General features: G+C 41.6%; 1 protein-coding gene across 4 annotated transcripts in view; it reads left to right on the top strand.

Moving 5' to 3' along the window:
• The window catches only part of SFMBT2 (Scm like with four mbt domains 2), a 284,729-nt gene that overhangs the window by 240,919 nt on the left and 23,355 nt on the right, over positions 1-20,455 (top strand). For all 4 annotated transcript variants that reach the window (XM_077264494.1, XM_077264491.1, XM_077264493.1 and 1 more), the window contains 2 exons: positions 1,849-1,985; positions 14,625-14,734. In XM_077264494.1, the coding sequence (XP_077120609.1) occupies positions 1,849-1,985; positions 14,625-14,734 (247 nt within the window). The remainder of the gene's footprint in view (positions 1-1,848; positions 1,986-14,624; positions 14,735-20,455) is intronic.

The following is a 20,455-nucleotide window of genomic DNA, read 5'->3' as shown; positions in this document are numbered from 1 at the left end:
ATTTGCTTGCTATGAATTTATTTGTTGCTGGGTAATTGCCAAAGACAGCGAGATTCAGTACAGAGTAAAAGTAGATTGTAAAGTGGTAATTAAGTCTTTCACACATTTTGAAACATAAATAATTTATAATTATCTTTTGTTCTTGCATTTTAGTCAAAACTTAAATGTAAAAATATTTAGACAGGATCTTTACTAACTCTTTTATGAAAGGTGTTATCTTACACTATATCTATTATCATTATATAATAAAGTCAGAGAACATTATATTATACTTTATACATACAGTAGGAAAAAAAGTATTTAGTCAGCCACCAATTGTGCAAGTTCTCCCACATAAAAAGATGAGAGAGTCCTGTAATTGACATCATAGGTAGACCACAACTATGAGAGTCAAAATGAGAAAACAAATCCAGAAAATCACCCTGTCTGATTTGACAAGATTTATTTGGCAAATTATAGTGGAAAATAAGTATTTGGTCATTAACAAAAGTTTATCTTAATATTTTGTTACATATCCTTTGTTGGCAATGACAGAGGTCATACATTTTCTGTAAGTCTTCACAAGGTTGGCACACACTGTTGGTGGTATGTTGGCCCATTCCTCCATGCAGATCTCCTCTAGAGCAGTGATGTTTTGGGCCTGTCGCTGGGCAACAAGGACTTTCAACTCCCTCCACAGGTTTTCTATGGGGTTGAGATATGGAGACTGGCTAGGCCACTCCAGGACCTTCATATGCTTCTCACGAAGCCACTCCTTCGTTGCCCTGGTGGTGTGCAGAAAGACCCATCCATGTGTTCTTTGTATGCAACTCAACATTCTATCTCCTCCAAGCATAACGAGTTTTGTTTCTACCGAACAGTTCTACTTTGGTTTCATCAGACCATATGACATTCTCCCAATACTCTTCTGGATAATCCAAATGCTCTCTAGCAAACTTCAGATGGGCCGGGATATGTACTGGCTTAAGCAGGGGGACACGTCTGGCACTGCAGGATCTGAGTCCCTGGGGACGTAGTGTGTTACTGATGGTAGCCTTTGTTATGGTGGTGCCAGCTCTATGCAAGTCATTCACTAGGTTAACCCATGTGGTTCTGGAATTTTTGCTCACTGTTCTTGTGATCATTTTGACCCCATGGGATGAGATCCTGCGTGGAGCCCCAGATCGAGGGAGATTATCAGTGGTCTTGAATGTCTTCCATTTTCTTATTATTGCTCCCACAGTTGATTTCATCACACCAAGCTGCTTGCCTATTGCAAATTCAGTCTTCCCATCCTGGTGCAGGGCTACAATTTTGTTTCGGGTGTCCTTCGACAGCTCTTTGGTCTTCACCATAGTGGAGTTTGGAGTGTGACTGTTTGAGGTTGTGGATAGGTGTCTTTTATAATGATAGCAAGTTCAAACAGGTGCCATTACTACAGGTAATGAGTGGAGGACAGAGGAGCCTCTTAAAGAAGAAGTTACAGGTCTGTGAGAGCCAGATATTTTGCATGTTTTTAGGTGACCAAATACTTATTTTCCTCCATAATTTGCTAAATAAATTTTGCAAAATCAGGCAAGGTGATTTTCTGCATTTCTTTTCTCATTTTGACTTTCGTAGTTGTGGTCTACCTATAATGTCAATTACAGGCCTCTTTCATCTTTTCAACTGGGAGAACTTGCACAATTCATGATTGACTAAATACTTTTTTCCCCATTGTAAATTCTGATATTTTCTTAAAGGGAAGGCATCGTCTTGAAAATGCTGATTAAAGTATAACATCTTGTTATAGAGCAGAAGGAGCTGAACAATTTGATATAATGTTGCGGGAAAGGATTCATTGTAACTTGTGGGTTTCTTTTTGCTTAGGAACCAATGGAAAATACTGCTGCCCTCAACTTTACATCAATCATCGCTGCTTTTCAGGACCATATTTAAATAAAGGCAGGATAGCAGAACTACCTCAGTCAGTGGGTCCTGGGAAATGCGTGCTTGTTCTTAAAGAGGTATGTTCACCATTCATGATACCAAATGAATAAACTATCCTATTTGTGTGCCAGGTGCTTTAGTGTAGGTATTATTATGGTAGAGTAGAGTTGGCGTGCAGTTTTTGAGGTGAGGTGCTGGTGGAAGGTGGTAGTGAGCTCCTAGGACATCGACTAAAGTAAGTTCACTGCATACTCAAGTTGAATGCAAGTTCTTACTGTTTTTATTGCAAAATACACACAAGTTCAGCAATTGTAAAAAAGAAGAAAAAAATGCGATAGCACTCACCAGATAGGTGTGGTTAAGTCCTTTTATTGAAGACGATATTTCATGACAGCATTTTCACGGCTCGAGGGAGTGCAGGTAGAAGGGAGGTGAGCAGGGATCGACGACGGGCGTTTCGCGCTATTACAGCGCTTCTACGGGACCCGTGAAATATCGTCTTCAATAAAAGGACTTAGCACTCACCAGATAGGTGTGGTTATCGCATTTTTTTCTTCTTTTTTACAATTGGTGTAGCTTTCTTTCATGCGAGCACCTCCAGTAGTGAAGTCAGGCATTGTTGAAATACACCGCGGTTGGACTGTTTGTTATCCGCTCTAGGTTGAGAGGCTGTGCGGCTCTACTTTTTTCTTTTTTTCTTATCACACACAAGTTCAGTGTAGGCATAGAGTAAGGGTACTGTCACTGTTGTGTATCCGCTTTTTGGGCTCCCCTGGTGGTTGCTGGTGGTATTGGTGACTTGTTTGCACTTTGCTGCTTCTGTTCACCTGCTTCCATCAGCGTTTGGGAGTTTCCTATTTAGCCTTGCTCTCCAGTCATTTCCTTGCCGGTCATCATTGTAACCAGTGCCTTCGGTTGCATGTTCCTGCTACTAGTCTGCTGATCAGCTAAGTGGACTTTGTCCTTTTGTTTTGTATCTTTTGTCCAGTTTGCAGTTTTTGTAATTCTCTGTAGCTGGAAGCTCTTGCGGGCTGAAATTGCCACTCCTGTGTCATGAGTTGACACAGGAGTCTTAAAGTAATTTCAGGATGGTTTTTGAAAGGGTTTTCAGTTGACCGTGAAGTTCTCTTTTGTATCCTTCTGCTATCTAGTAAGTGGACCTCTCTTTGCTAAATCTACTTTCATACTGTGTATGTCTTTTCCTCTTAATTCACCGTTATTACATGTGGGGGGCTGCTATCATCTTTTGGGGTATTTCCCTAGAGGTAAGCCAGGTCTGTTTCTTCCTCTACTAGGCGTAGTTAGTCCTCCGGCTGGCGCGTGGCATTTAGGAAGCCGTAGGTATGCTCCCTGGCTACTATTAGTTGTGTGGTAGATTTAGCTCACGGTCAACTCGAGTTTCCATCACCCGAGAGCTCGTTCGTTATTTATGTTTCTTACGTTCCCTTGCCATTGGGAACCATGACAGTATGACCGGCCCGTGTTAAACTTATTGGCAGAAGAAAGGAGAGAAAAAAGAAGTCTGTAAATTTTTTTTTTTTTTCTTTTTCCCTATGCTTGCTCCATAGTTGGATCAGTTGTATTCCAGCTCTAATTACTGCCTTTGCCTTTCTCTCCTTATAATCCTTGAATGGCTCTGAGCTCACCTGTTTAAAGATGGATCCTCAGAGTTTGGCTGCAGGTTTAAATAATCTTGCTACGAAGGTTCAAAATTTACAAGATTTTGTTATGCATACTCCTATTTCTGAACCTAAAATCCCTACACCAGAGGTGTTTTCCGGAGATAGATCTCGGTTTCTGAATTTCAAATATAATTGTAAATTATTCCTTTCTCTCAGACCTCACTCCTCAGGAGATCCTGTCCAGCAGGTTAAGATTGTAATTTCTTTGCTGCGAGGTGACCCTCAAAATTGGGCATTTTCATTGGCACCAGGGGATCCTGCGTTGCTCAATGTGGATGCGTTTTTCCTGGCTTTAGGGTTGCTTTATGAGGAACCTAATTTGGAGATTCAAGCTGAAAAAGCTTTGATAGCCCTATCTCAAGGGCAAGATGAAGCTGAGATATACTGCCAAAAATTTCGTAAATGGTCTGTGCTTACTCAGTGGAATGAGTGCGCCTTAGCGGCAAATTTCAGAGAGGGCCTTTCTGATGCCGTTAAAGATGTTATGGTCGGGTTCCCTACGCCTACAGGTCTGAATGAGTCCATGACAATGGCAATTCAGATTGATCGGCGTTTGCGGGAGCGCAAACCCATGCACCATTTGGCGGTATCTTCTGAAGAGACGCCAGAGAAAATGCAATGTGACAGAATTATGTCCAGAAGCGAGCGGCAGAATTATAGGCGTAAAAATGGGTTATGCTTCTATTGTGGTGATTCTGCTCATGTTATATCGGCATGCTCTAAACGTACTAGGAAGGTTGACAAGTCTATTTCAATTGGCACTTTACAGTCCAAATTTATTTTGTCTGTAACCTTGATTTGTTCATTATCAGTTGTTACCGTGGATGCGTATGTGGACTCTGGCGCCGCTCTGAGTCTTATGGACTGGTCCTTTGCCAGGCGCTGTGGGTTTGATTTAGAGCCTCTGGAAGTCCCTATACCTCTGAAGGGTATTGATTCTACACCTTTGGCTTGTAATAAACCACAGTTCTGGATGCAAGTGACTATGCGTATGACTCCAGACCATCAGGAGGTGATTCGCTTCCTTGTGTTGTACAATTTACATGATGTTTTGGTGCTTGGATTACCATGGTTACAGTCTCATAACCCAGTCCTTGACTGGAAAGCTATGTCTGTGTTAAGCTGGGGATGTCGGGGGGGCTCATGGGGACACTCCTTTGGTGTCCATTTCGTCATCTATTCCATCTGAGATTCCGGCATTTTTGTCTGATTATCGTGATATTTTTGAAGAGCCTAAAATTGGTTCACTCCCTCCTCACAGGGATTGTGATTGCGCCATAGATCTGATTCCTGGCAGTAAATTTCCAAAGGGTCGTTTGTTTAACCTATCTGTACCTGAACATGCTGCTATGCGCGAGTATATTAAGGAGTCCCTGGAAAAGGGACATATTCGTCCTTCTTCATCACCTTTAGGAGCCGGTTTTTTCTTTGTCTCTAAAAAGGATGGCTCTCTGAGGCTTTGTATTGATTATCGACTCCTGAATAAAATTACAGTCAAATATCAGTATCCGTTGCCTTTGCTGACTGATCTGTTTGCTCGCATAAGGGGGGCTAAGTGGTTCTCTAAGATTGATCTTCGTGGGGCGTATAATTTGGTGCGAATTAAGCAGGGGGATGAGTGGAAAACCGCATTTAATACGCCTGAGGGCCATTTTGAGTATTTGGTAATGCCTTTCGGCCTTTCTAATGCACCTTCTGTCTTTCAGTCCTTAATGCATGATATTTTCCGTGAATATTTGGATAAATTTATGATAGTGTACTTGGATGATATTTTGATTTTTTCTGATGACTGGGAGTCTCATGTTCAGCAGGTCAGGAGGGTTTTTCAGGTTTTGCGGGAGAATTCTTTGTGTGTAAAGGGTTCAAAGTGTGTTTTTGGGGTTCAAAAAATTTCCTTTTGGGGGTACATTTTTTCCCCTTCTTCTATGGAGATGGACGCTGTCAAGGTTCGGGCTATTTACGACTGGACGCAGCCTACTTCTCTGAAGAGTCTCCAGAAATTCTTGGGCTTTGCTAATTTTTATCGTCGATTTATAGCTGGTTTTTCTGGCGTTGCTAAACCTCTGACGGATTTGACTAAAAAGGGTGCTGATGTTGCCAATTGGTCCCCTGCTGCCGTGGAGGCCTTTCGGGAGCTTAAGCGCCGCTTTTTGTCTGCCCCTGTGTTGCGCCAGCCTGATGTTTCTCTTCCCTTTCAGGTTGAGGTCGATGCTTCCGAGATCGGAGCGGGGGCGGTTTTGTCGCAGAAAAGTTCCGACTGCTCAGTGATGAGACCTTGTGCGTTCTTTTCGCGAAAATTTTCGGCAGCCGAGCGAAACTATGATGTTGGTAATCGGGAGCTTTTGGCCATGAAGTGGGCATTTGAGGAGTGGCGTCATTGGCTTGAGGGTGCCAAACATCAGGTGGTAGTTTTGACTGATCACAAGAATTTAATTTATTTGGAGTCTGCCAGGTGCCTGAATCCTAGACAGGCACGTTGGTCGTTGTTCTTTTCCCGGTTTAATTTTGTGGTCTCGTACTTACCGGGTTCTAGGAATGTGAAGGCAGATGCTCTTTCTAGGAGTTTTGAGCCTGACTCTCCTGGGAATTCTGAACCTGCTGGTGTCCTTAAGGATGGAGTGGTTTTGTCTGCTGTCTCTCCAGATTTGCGACGTGCTTTGCAAGAATTTCAGGCGGATAGACCTGATCGTTGTCCGTCTGGTAGACTGTTTGTTCCTGACGAGTGGACCACTAGAGTCATCTCGGAAGTTCATTCTTCTACTCTGGCAGGTCATCCGGGAATTTTTGGCACCAGAGATTTGGTGGCTAGATCCTTCTGGTGGCCTTCCCTGTCTCGAGATGTGCGTGTTTTTGTGCAGTCTTGCGATGTGTGTGCTCGGGCCAAGCCTTGTTGTTCTAGGGCTAGTGGGTTGTTGTTGCCCTTGCCTATTCCGAAGAGGCCTTGGACGCACATCTCTATGGACTTTATCTCGGACCTCCCTGTTTCTCAGAAGATGTCTGTCATCTGGGTGGTGTGTGACCGTTTTTCTAAAATGGTTCATTTGGTGCCGTTGCCTAAGTTGCCTTCCTCATCTGAGTTGGTCCCTCTGTTTTTTCAAAATGTGATTCGCTTGCATGGTATTCCGGAAAACATCGTTTCTGACAGGGGTACCCAGTTCGTGTCTAGATTTTGGCGGGCAGTCTGTGCCAGGTTGGGCATTGATTTGTCTTTTTCGTCTGCATTCCATCCTCAGACCAATGGCCAGACGGAACGAACTAATCAAACTTTGGAGACTTATTTGAGGTGTTTTGTGTCTGCGGATCAGGATGATTGGGTTGCCTTTCTGCCGTTGGCGGAGTTTGCTCTTAATAATCGGGCTAGTTCTGCCACTTTGGTTTCTCCTTTCTTTTGCAATTCAGGGTTTCATCCGCGTTTTTCATCTGGTCAGGTTGAATCTTTGGATTGTCCTGGAGTGGATGCGGTAGTGGATCGGTTGCATCAGATTTGGGGACAAGTGGTGGATAATTTGGAATTGTCCCAGGAGAGGACTCAGCAGTTTGCTAACCGCCGTCGTCGTGTTGGCCCCCACCTTCGTGTTGGGGACTTGGTGTGGTTGTCTTCCCGTTTTGTCCCTATGAGGGTTTCTTCTCCTAAATTTAAGCCTCGGTTCATCGGTCCTTATAGGATTTTGGAGATTCTTAACCCTGTCTCCTTTCGTTTGGACCTCCCGGCATCTTTTGCTATCCATAATGTGTTCCATCGGTCGCTGTTGCGGAGATATGAGGTACCGGTGGTTCCTTCTACTGAACCTCCTGCTCCTGTGCTGGTGGAGGGTGAATTGGAGTACGTGGTAGAAAAGATCTTGGACTCCCGTATTTCCAGACGGAGACTTCAGTATCTGGTTAAATGGAAGGGCTATGGTCAGGAAGATAATTCTTGGGTAACTGCCTCTGATGTTCATGCCTCGGATTTGGTTCGTGCCTTTCATAGGGCTCATCCAGATCGCCCTGGCGGTTCTTGTGAGGGTTCGGTGCCCCCTCCTTAAGGGGAGGGTACTGTTGTGTATCCGCTTTTTGGGCTCCCCTGGTGGTTGCTGGTGGTATTGGTGACTTGTTTGCACTTTGCTGCTTCTGTTCACCTGCTTCCATCAGCGTTTGGGAGTTTCCTATTTAGCCTTGCTCTCCAGTCATTTCCTTGCCGGTCATCATTGTAACCAGAGCCTTCGGTTGCATGTTCCTGCTACTAGTCTGCTGATCAGCTAAGTGGACTTTGTCCTTTTGTTTTGTATCTTTTGTCCAGTTTGCAGTTTTTGTAATTCTCTGTAGCTGGAAGCTCTTGCGGGCTGAAATTGCCACTCCTGTGTCATGAGTTGACACAGGAGTCTTAAAGTAATTTCAGGATGGTTTTTGAAAGGGTTTTCAGTTGACCGTGAAGTTCTCTTTTGTATCCTTCTGCTATCTAGTAAGTGGACCTCTCTTTGCTAAATCTACTTTCATACTGTGTATGTCTTTTCCTCTTAATTCACCGTTATTACATGTGGGGGGCTGCTATCATCTTTTGGGGTATTTCCCTAGACGTAAGCCAGGTCTGTTTCTTCCTCTACTAGGCGTAGTTAGTCCTCCGGCTGGCGCGTGGCATTTAGGAAGCCGTAGGTATGCTCCCTGGCTACTATTAGTTGTGTGGTAGATTTAGCTCACGGTCAACTCGAGTTTCCATCACCCGAGAGCTCGTTCGTTATTTATATGTTTCTTACGTTCCCTTGCCATTGGGAACCATGACATGTCACACAGTGGCACTTTGGTCGCTACAACGGCACGATCCGTGACGTTCCAGCGATATAGTTACGATATCGCAGTGTCTGACACGCTACTGCGATCAGGGACCCCGCTGAGAATCGAACGTCGTAGCAGATCGTTTGAAACTTTATTTCGTCGTCAAGTGTCCCGCTGTGGCGGCATGATCGCAGCGTGTAACAAAGGTGTGCACGATATTCCCAATGTCCCGTATGACTTCTACATCGCAACTACGTCATGAAATTATCGCTCCAGCGCCGTGCATTGCAAAGTGTGACCGCAGTCTACGACGCTGGAGCGATAATCAAGCGACGCTGCAACGTCACGGATCGTGCCGTCGGAGCGATCAAAGTGCCACTGTGTGACAGTACCCTAAGGGTTGTGAGTGCGACCTATAGACGTTTTGACCCGGTCCCGGGTCTTGCTCACAGAGTTGCTCTTTATAGTGCTGACCTTGATAAAAGGTGCTGATGGTACCTGGAGGGGTAGAAATGGAGGCCTTCTCCTGTGGAAGTGTCCTATGTTGTGTGCATCTGCACCTCTGGAGTGCAAGCCAGTATGGGCAGTTTTTATAAATGTAATAACACTATTAAACATCTTAAAATGTTCAAAAATATGTTCCTAGAGTTAAAGTGTAACCCGGAACCTCCTGTTTAATATAGCTCCATTTCTAAATAATGTTCTGCAACTACAACACAAAGATTAGACTTCATTATTTAAAAAACATCCATGCCTAAATAAAAAAAAAAATCAACATTGATTAACCCCAAAAGTGCAATCAACTTAAACAGAACTGTAAAAAGTGGTTGGTGGGTCATAATTGACTGGAGAGTTTGGGCAACTCTTTTAAACTGTTTCCTGGCAGCAGTTTTAATTAAGGTGGCCCAATGGTTGCCCTACATATACGAGCTGACATCTTTTAACACAAACTGCAAAGATGAAGAATGCCTCCTTTGTTATTATAATGGATTAAGCTTATAATCAGTAGTCTGATGAATTAATTCTTCTCTGTTTATAAAAAGACTTTATGACCTCGTTACAAAGTGACCTAATTAAATACAAATAAAACCTATTTCATATTGTATAGGGACCTAGTATTCGCGATGGCATTCCTATTTCTATTTATATACAGTGGCATGTAAACGTTTGGGCACCCCTGGTCAATATTACTGTTATTGTGAACCTTTAAGCAAGTTGAAGATGAAATGATCTATAAAAGGCCTAACGTTAAAGATAACACATTTCCTTTGCATTTTAGGCAAAAAATATATATATTTTCATCTTTTACATTTTAAAAGTTACAAAAAGGAAAATGGACCAATGCGAAACTTTGGGCAACCTGCATAGATAGTACCTAGTAGCACCCCCTTCTGAAAGTATCACAGCTTGTAAATCCTTTTTGTAGCCAGCCAAGAGCCTTTCAATTCTTGTTTAAGAGTTTTTCATCCTTTCTTCCTTGTAAAATACTTCCAGTTCTGTGAGATTTCTGGGTTGTCTTGCATGCACTGCTATTTTGATGACTAGCCACAAATTTTGAATGATGTTCAGATCAAGGGACTGTGAGGGCCATTGTAAAACCTTCAGCTTGCACCTTTTGATGTAGTCAGTTGTGGATTTTGACGTGTGTTTAGGATCATCATGTTTGTAGAAGCCATCCTCTTTTCAACTTCAGCTATTTTTTACAGATGGTGTTATGTTTGCATCAATAATTTTTTAAAATTTCAGTTAATCCGTTCTTCCCTCTACCCATTAAGTGTTCCCCATGCGATTGGCTGGAACCCAACCCCAAAGCATGATTGATCCACATGCTTAATGGTTGGCAAGATGTTCTTTTCCTAAAATTCTGTGCCCTTTTTTCTCCACACATACCTTTGATCATTGTGGCCAAAGAGTTCTGTTTTAACCTCATCTGTCCACAGGACTTGTTTCCAAAATGTTTCAGGCTTGTTTAGATGTTCTTTTGCATACTTCTGATGCTGAATTTTATGGTGAAGATGCAGGAGAGGTTTTTTTCTGATGACTTTTCTTTGAAGGCCATATTTGTGCGAGTGTCTCTGAACAGCAGTGCAATGTACCACAACACCAGAGTTTGCTACATCTTCAGATGGTCTTTTGCAATTAAGCAAGGGTTCTGATTTGCCTCTCTAGCAATCCTACAAGTAGCTCTCACTGAAATTTTGCTTGATCTTCCAGACTATATCTTGACTTCAACTGTTCCTGTTAACTGCCATTTCTTAATCACATTTCGAACTGAGGAAAGGGCAACTGAAAATGCTTTTCTATCTTCTTATAGCCTTCTCCTGCTTGGTCAAAGGTCTCTGAGTAAATAAATCTCCAAGGGTGCACAAACTTTTGCATCTGCCCATTTTCCTTTTTGTAATTTTTAAAATGCAAAAAATGTCAATATAATTTTTTTGGCTAAAATACAAAGGAAATGTGTTATCTATAACTTTAGGCCTTTTAGAGACCATTTCATCTTCAACTTGCTTATCTAATTACAATAACAGTAATTTTGACCCGGGGTGCCCCAACTTTTACATGCCACTGTAGATGTTTAAATTTTTTTCTTTTTTTAATTTTCTTGTTCAAAACTAGAGATTAATTATGGCTGCTTACTATAATTTAGTCTTCAGTCTCTGTTTTTTAATATATTCTCCTTTTCTTTATCTGCATTATAATAGGGGTTAATGTGAAGAGTTCATTCAGAGCTTTATAAAAAAAAATGTAGCTCTTTATTCTCAGTGTTATTACAGGCTTTGCTCATGAGCCTTTTTTTTTTTATAGTCCTTTTTAAATCCCCGGCCGGGAAAGTGCTCAGGAAGAAATACATACAGTACTCATTTTTTTATTGTAGCATCAAAAGATTCCGCTTGGAATACAGCATTCCAAGTATCTTTTATACTTTCAGGTGTGAGATTGTTCTGTTGAGATTTTTCTTTTACTGTTAAATGTGATTTTGATAATCATCTTACAGCTACAGATTATATTTTTAGGATTTTATCCTGTAAGAAATGGAACAATTTGTATATAGGCTCTTTTAATGAAAAACAAATGTCATGACAATACAATGGAATTTGGCTTCGATATTTTACAATTTGGTCTTAAAGTTTTTTTGTGGGATTAGCCAAAGTTCAAATCTGCAAATAATTCTGTAGTTTTCTTTTTAGACACTGGGTCCCGTATACTGGCTTCAAAGACATTATTAGCTATAGTTTGTGTAACCAGTCTCAAAAACATTAATGTTTTACCCTCTACTCTTATATTGATGACCTATACTTAGGATGTTTTTAATAAAAGGCAGGTGTGAGTCTAACTTAGGGCACCCAATGATCATCTATTATATGCTTTGGTGGTGGCCAATTGTAAACAGTGTACTGAGCGTAAAAGCATGTCTCTGCTTCTCCGTTTCCTGTGTCACTGTGTCCTATACAGTCATAAGTTTCTATGAGGAGCCAATCAGTGGTGATTTCAAGTAACAACTACCAGGGGAAGTGATTCATTTTACTTGGATAGTGGTGTTAGCAGACTTGGACTGGCCGACAGGGGAACAGGTCAATCCCCCGGTGGGCCCGTGTGGAGGAGGAAGCCACTTATCCCCCAAACTGATTAATAGCTGGCCCAAAACATTTGATTCACTATGTACAGACAAAAGTGGCATCTCATCACTCATTCAACAACCTACCTAGCTTATTAGTATACAGAGGCAGAGGTAAATTTGTAAAAGACGGTAAAGTAATATGTAGCTGACTAGTGGGCACCCAAAGTCAGTGTTACTGGAGGGCCCTTGCCACCCCAGTGCTTGGCCTTACCCACCCTTCCAGTTGGGAATTATTATGTTAAGGAGACTTTCCTACTTAAGTGTACAAGTTAGCAATATATACTGTATTTTTACTTGTCTTGTTCAGTTAAGATGTTAAAAATTGTATCCGGCTGTTATTCTCTGTAATATCTTTTTTTCTGGGAATGTTGAGTAACCGCTATAATAAATGCCGCTACTGCTTGCACATGTGTAGTCCTTTGGCTCTTCCAAACTCTTGAATGGCAAATCTGCCTAGAAATACACCTTACTCTTTCATTTTGCTGCAAACTAGGCAGACTTGCCATCCAGAAGTCAGCAAGAGATAAGTGACACCCCTGTGGGAGCTATAATGGCTATATCGATCGCCACCCCGGAGATGGATGGATAGAATTTTTAATAACTTGTTATAAGAAGACAAGCAGTTGAATGTTGAGACTACATTCTCTCTCTTTCATTTTGGGCTGAATTGCATGTGTGGCTGCAGTTTGCTGTTTTTGTGTTTTTGCCGCATTTCCTTGTACTGTCGCTTTATTAAGATGTTTATTTTATTCTAGACGCTGAAACAACAATAAAAAATAAATTAGCAGATGCTTCTTAGCGAATAGTGACTGCCAATCTAAGCAGCATGCAGATGTAATTGGTTTAGATTCACTCACCCATGAATTGAATATACTACATTTGCTTTGGGAAATATTCGCAGTATGCCCTATGAAATTTATGACCTAATTAGAGTCTTTTGTAGATTTAGTTTACATTTCTCCGCCAGCAGATCGCTCTACCAAGGTAGTGAACTCTAAGTAAGTGTCTCTATGGCATGCTCAGTGGTGCAAATGAAAGAAAAGGATCTGGCAGTAAATTAACTGTAGGCACTGCCAACCAAACTTATGTGCAGTGTATTAGTTTGTGGCTTTTTATGGACTGTTTTCTGTAAGATTTGTGGTGGCCTTCACAATCATTCAATGTGCTGTTTCCAATATTGCAAGGTGACATTGCCATACAGTTGCTTCAGAAAACATGTCTTTATCATATGACTGGTTCAGAGCCACTCAAAATGTTAGGGATTTATCAGCAAAATCCTAAAAATGACAGTTTGAACTGGTAATATCAGTATCTTGGAAACGTAATGTTCATGTGCTATTGGCAACTCACAGGTATGGTTTATGGTAGTCAGTATTCTGCGATGTGGCAACTAACAGAAGCGCCATTTAAACTGATTGTCACTATAACTGGCATCTCTTGGGAAAAGACCAAGTGTTAAAAAGTGGCTCCTCCAAGAGATTTTTTTTTATTACAACAAAGCCTTTTATTTATCAGTGCTACTGCTCTATACTCTGCTTCATATTTGGGGACCTCTAATCAGGTGGTTGTGGACCATTTCAGTGGCCAACAATTTGAAAGCTTATATTATAAAAGGGTGGTCTGAAATCCTCATGTATTTTCATCCTCAATCTCGATCTATTTGATGCCATAACCTAAACTCTTTTCTCATTAACTTGAATTTAAATTCCCTAGCTTTCCCCAACTACAGTAACTGCTTTATTTTTATACGCATCATTTAAGAATCTGAGTGCATGCTGAGATAATCAAATGAAACCTCATCAGAGTCAGAGGCCACGTCACTGCTGAAGCCTTTGCTCCCTCAGTGCGGTTACTGCCGCAGTCTCTGCCTCCTCCATAAAATGAAACATCATCAATGATGCTCATTTCAGGGGCTGGGCTAGTCCCAGTGCGATATGCACAATTACAGCGCTCGGCTGCCTGCTCAGATCAGCAGTAACAAGCTGGCAACAGAGTTCGTTGTCAGAATACCTGGTGCGTAGGAACCAATGACGTCTCTTGCAGGGGTGGCGCTGGTCTCTGCACCCCGGGTATTCTGACAAAGCAGTCTGCTGCCATCTCATTACAGTTGATCTGAGGCAACAGTACAGAGCGCACTGTCATTGTGCACATCACACTTGGATTAGCAAAGCCCCTGAAATGAGTGTCACTGATGAGGCTTCGTTTCAGGGAAGAGGTAGGGGATGGCAGTGACCACATCCTCTGCCCCCTGATGATGCTTCATTTAAGTATCCCAGTATGTACAAGGATTCAAGTATCATCAAAAAGGAAGTAGAAAAAAAAGAGAGTAAAGCAGTTATGTAGTTAGTATAGTAAGGGAAGAATAGGGAATTTTTAATTCAAGTACATTAGAAAATAGTTTAGACTATGGCATTAAATAGATAGGGATTAAGGATGAATTGGATTTCAGATTGCCTCTTTCACCTCAGCTAGACTTGTACTCGTCTGGTAATTGCTTTTCATGCTCTTAATATAAGTTAAGTATGGAGTAAAACAGAAGAGAAAATGGTTAATATATCTACAGATGAAACCATGTTTTTTTTGTTCCATATCTTTAAATATACTCTGTTAAATGGTACAACTGGCAGCAGTGCAGAAACTTACTTGCTATATATTTGCGGCAGGTCCTCAGCATGGTAATTAATGCTGCCTACAAACCTGGAAGGGTCTTACGAGAGTTACAGTTAGTGGAAGACGCATCATGGAATTTCCAGGAAGAAACACTCAAAGCCAAGTAAGTAATCCATGGCTAATACACACAGGTCATTATTCTTACTGGTGCTTTATCCTCGTGCACTGTTATATAAAGTCAGCAGCGCTGAGAACAAATGAATTCTGGTTAAACAATGACAAGCAATCCACGAACATACTGGGCTCATGTATTAAATACTAATTAATAGTCTGCTGGAGCGTAGCAGATACCAGGTCGGACAATTAGGACACGTTTCTGTTTTATGTAATATTCTAGTAGTCAGCTAGAAATGCTGCAGAGCTGAAGCCTTTGTATGCTGCCAAGCAGATTTACTGGAACAAGATAACACATTGATTAATACTAGTACTTTACATATGATCTAATACTGACAAGGTATTGAGTGAGTTCTGTAGAGTTGTGGTAACATACATTTAATACATAGCTACAGTACAGGCTAATCTCCATTACAAAATGTACCCAGTAGCTAGAATTTGGAACTTATCAGATAATAGTTGCATGTCCTGCTGGGGATAATAATAGTTTTAATTGTAACTACCATAAATACATTGTAGATGCATTTACACTGGTTGAATATGGCTATTAAAAGACCACATATAGGCTACATGCAAGCCGATCGGCAGTCGGCATTAATATGATCGTTCTGTGCAAATATTTTCTCAGCAGCACATGTCCCTGGGAGGGTTGATACTGATCAGCCAGTGTAAATGCAGTCCTAGGGTGCAGATTGTGGCTTTCAAACAGCTGCCGATCGGCAACATGTAAGCCAAACCAGTAGGGGCATGACTATAGTGGGTGCAGGGGTTGCAGTCACTCCCAGACCCTAGAGCCTAGGAAGAGGCAAAGAGTACCTTTGGCCCATATGAGAATACTATACTAATACAGACTCATGGTAGTTGAGGACCCTGTTGGAGATTTTGCATTGGACCTGCAAGCTTCAAGTTAAGCAACCTCTGATCAGAAATTACTTATTTGTCTGTTTAGACAGGCCTACCACGTATCCATATGCACAGAATGATTGCTAATATGATCATTCTGTGCAGTTAGAATATCATTTGATTCAGTTAGCACCTCTATGTTTGAAAATATTCTTACTTTGCATCATTTTTCACACACCTGGCTAAAACCTTTGCACAGTACTGGATGTGAGAGTAAAAAAAATATACCGTATATACTCGAGTATAAGCCGACCCGAGTATAAGCCGACCCCCCTAATTTTGCCACAAAAAACTGGGAAAACTTATTGACTCGAGTATAAGCCTAGGGTGGAAAATGCAGCAGCTACCGGTGAATTTCAAAAATAAAAATAGATGCTCCATACCATTCATTATGGCCCCATAGCTGTGCCATATAGTGCTCTGCACCGTTCATAATTGCCCCATAGCTGTGCCATATAGTGCTCTGCACCGTTCATAATTGCCCCATAGCTGTGCCATATAGTGCTCTGCACCGCTCCTTATTGCCCCATAGCTGTGCCATATAGTGCTCTGCACCGTTCATTATTGCCCCATAGCTGTGCCATATAGTGCTCTGCACCACTCCTTATTGCCCCATAGCTGTGCCATATAGTGCTCTGCACCGTTGCCCCATAGATGTGCCATAGAAAGCAGTGCTGCTGCTGCAATAAAAATAATAAAACACATACTCACCTCTCTTGCTTGCAGCTCCTCAGCGTCCCGTCCCGGCGTCTCTCTGCACTGACTGATCAGGCAGAGGGCGGCGCGCACACTATATGCGTCATCGCGCCCTCTGACCTGCACAGTCAGTGCGGAGAGAGAGACGCCGGAAAGACAGAGCGGCGCCCCGGCGTGTAGAACGTGGACAGGTAAATATGACATACTTACCTGCTCCCGGCGTCCCGCTCCTTCCCCCGGACAGCTGTCTTCGGTGCCGCAGCCTCTTCCTCTGTCAGCGGTCACCGGCACCGCTGATTAGAGAAATGAATAGGCGGCTCCGCCCCTATGGGAGTGGAGTCCATAATCATTTCTTTAATGAGCGGTCCCACGTGACCGCTGTACAGGGGAAGAGCTGCGGCACCCGGAGACAGTGTGACGGGCAGGGGGAGCGCCAGGATCGCCGGGACTAGGTGAGAATGCCTCAGCGCCCTCTCCCCCCTCACCCGCCGACCCCACCGCCGACCTTGACTCGAGTATAAGCCGAGAGGGGCACTTTCAGCCCAAAAATTTGGGCTGAAAATCTCGGCTTATACTCGAGTATATACGGTACATACTGTATGTGAGACCAGAATAAATACATATTTGAGATCGTAATAAATAGATATATGAGAACAGAATAAATATGTAAGGTCAGAATAAATACTTTTGTTAAACTAGAATAATTACGGTACATATTTTAGACCAGAATAAATACATATATGAGACTTAGGCCAAATTCAGATGAGGATAATACAGTTCCATACACAGAGCCTTAATTCATCTATTTGCTTAGATTTAGATTTGCTTTGTATTGTTTGCAGTGTACACATATGTATATACTGTATATGATTGATGCGACTGATGTATAGATATACAGTGGCATATGTTTACCATAGGCTCGCGTATGTAAAAATAAAAAAGTATATCATGCAGTATACTTTTTTACTGAATTTCCTTGTATAGAAAAGTGTAATGTACTATTAAATTCTGTACAGCACAAAATTCTGTACAGCACTAAAATTAAATGAATGCACAAAGTTGCCGACCAACCTTGATATTTATTCAAAAAAAGTGTACAATTGTGTAAGTTTATCCTTATTATCAAATATAAAGATGAACCTTTTCATATGAGGTTGTCCCAGTTAGATCACATGACTGGAGCATTGGGTATGATAGTATGACACCCCCACAGTGAATTCCTCCACAGTACCCTCCACATGCACTTTATGATGATTCTACTGTACCCCCTTCAATACCCCTGGCAAATTATGGTAAACCCCATCACAGTATGATGCCGAGCTGTGATCCCCACACAGTATAATGGGCCTTATATAGTCCTTCATACAGTACAATGAGCCACACATAGTCCTCCATACAGAATAATGGCCTCACATAGTCCTCTATACAGTATAATGGACCCCATATTTTCCTCCATACAGTATATTGGGCCCCACTTAAACAAAACACCTCTACTCGTTCCCCCTCTGCTCCGGTCTTGACAATGAGTGCTCTGAAGCTCTTCACTGATCGGCACAGCGGGCTAAAAAATAGTGACATCACCACAACAGATGCAGAGGAAGAATGATGGGGGAGGGACCAGACAGGTCGCATCGTTGCTTTCAACTGTATCGGCATCCACTATATATGTCTACTATCGTCTCATCTTCTGGTAATAATAAATAGTGGGTCACATCTGAGAATGCAGGGTAGACATTGCCAATAGGTATGTTGTACTTCATTATCTATCCTACATTGACAGAACTGTCCACGTCTTCTAATAGAATGAACAGGTCTTTGAAAATCTGTCTGTTCAGTTTGATGCTGGTAGATGGGAATACTGAAATTAAACAGGGGCATTCTGCCAAGTAATTTCCAAGCAGCTGCTGCCAGTGTTGATTCTCAAGTACACCATTGACTTCCTGACTCCAGGAAATGACAATCAGATATCTCACTAGATCAATAATGTGCTGTTAGTACTTCGCCTTCAAGTGCTCCAGCTCCAAAGGGCAGAGCGTTTGCTGAATAGGTCAAGGATCGGTGCATTGGATGATTTAACAGTAAAGATAGCCTTGTTGTTCTGGAGTTTTAATTTTCCCCAATTTAGTGTAATTTCACCTATAGATATAAAGACACCACCTGCAAATGACATATGCTCGAGTACACAGGGAAGATGTTTGACAGGTTTTCTCCCCCTAATCTTTAATTTGTTCTTGAAACCATATTTGTCTGAGGCACACTTGGATTTCTCAGAGAGGCTAATTAAACTAATTTACCCTAAACTATTATTAATGAAAAACTGCTGATTACTGCTAATAATGCCATTTCCTAACTGCTGTTTCTGGCCAATATCTTTTAATAGGATTTAAGTATCTTATCTGTGATTACTAATCTCTAATCCTCGGCTTGCAATATCACTTTACAATTGTCATGACTTAGCCGCGCTCAATGAGGCCACTTGAAACTGTGCCAGCCGTACATTTTATGACCCATTTATTGAAAACAGCTCACTTCATTAATGATATTTTATAGGATCCATTTTACGGTGTAGGTGACAGTTTTTGACAGATTTATAGTATTTGCTGATTTTTATACATGTTTCTACAGATGACATAATGACGAATGTAGGCATGGTGTCCAGATACTTGTTTTCACGTCCAGAGCACAGAATACATTATTTCATCTGATTATGGATAAAATGTTCCAAATATGTTATTTTAATCGTGTAATGCATACTTGTAATATTTACAGCTATATAAAAGCTTCAACACATTTTAACATACAAGCCATATAAAAAATAAATGTGCAGAAGGAAAATTCATTAAATATATACTTTAATGTATAATTAAAGAGCCCCTGCCTTACTCCTCTTTCAGTTTTTCTGGTTTTATTTGCTATATAGTTTTAGATTTACATTGTTTTTACTTGTAAAACTTGCCCATATGTCACCTAAATGTATAAAACAAATCAAAGCAGTGGGTTTTTTCATATATGAAGTCCTGCTTAAAAGAATGGAGCTTTCAAAGAGCTCTACGTTTGTTCCATGTAGTGAAGTCATATCAGAAGGTAACATTTCGGGGGCTCAAACATATTTCGACAAATTAAAATTAGCATAAATAAAATGTTCTTTTTTAATGCTTAATAATTTAATAATACTTCAATAATTGTTGAATTACTTTTGGTCCATTTAAAATGAAGCAGCTGCATATTAAAAAGCTGTAATTCCTAATCCCTTCCTCCAATTAGGAAGTGAATATCTTCAAATTAAAGCTGTGAGTCTGCACTTTAAGCCCCTACTGATTATATAACTGTATCTTGAATATGTTTTGGTGAACAGTAGTGTTGAGCGATACCGTCCGATACTTGAAAGTATCGGTATCGGAAAGTATCGGCCGATACCGGCAAAGTATCGGATCTAATCCGATACCAATACCCGATACCAATACAAGTCAATGGGACTCAAGTATCGGACGGTATTCCTGATGGTTCCCAGGGTCTGAAGGAGAGGAAACTCTCCTTCAGGCCCTGGGAACCATATTAATGTGTAAAATAAAGAATTAAAATAAAAAATATTGCTATACTCACCTCTCCGACGCAGCCTGGACCTTACCGAGGGAATCGGCAGCGTTCTTTGCTTAAAATGCGCGCTTTTCCTTCCTTCCGTGACGTCACGGCTTCTGATTGGTCGCGTGCCGCCCATGTGACCGCGACGCGACCAATCACAAAGCCGGAACGTAATTTTAAAATACTGAATGCCTAGAAGGACCTGAAAATTACGTCACGGCTTGCTGTGATTGGTCGCGTTGCGGCCACATGGGCGGCACGCGACCAATCAGAAGCCGTGACGTCACGGAAGGAAGGAAAAGCGCGCATTTTAAGCAAAGAACGCTGCCGGTTCCCTCGGTGAGGTCCAGGCTGCGTCGGAGAGGTGAGTATAGCAATATTTTTTATTTTAATTCTTTATTTTACACATTAATGTTGTTTCGATACCGATACCCGATACCACAAAAGTATCGGATCTCGGTATCGGAATTCCGATACAGCAAATATCGGCCGATACCCGATACTTGCGGTATCGGAATGCTCAACACTA

This window comes from Ranitomeya variabilis, chromosome 5 (assembly GCF_051348905.1).
Source record: "Ranitomeya variabilis isolate aRanVar5 chromosome 5, aRanVar5.hap1, whole genome shotgun sequence".
NCBI classification, from domain to species: domain Eukaryota; kingdom Metazoa; phylum Chordata; class Amphibia; order Anura; family Dendrobatidae; genus Ranitomeya; species Ranitomeya variabilis.
Note: the sequence above shows the minus strand (reverse complement) of the source record. Positions and strands in the feature narration are given on the sequence as shown.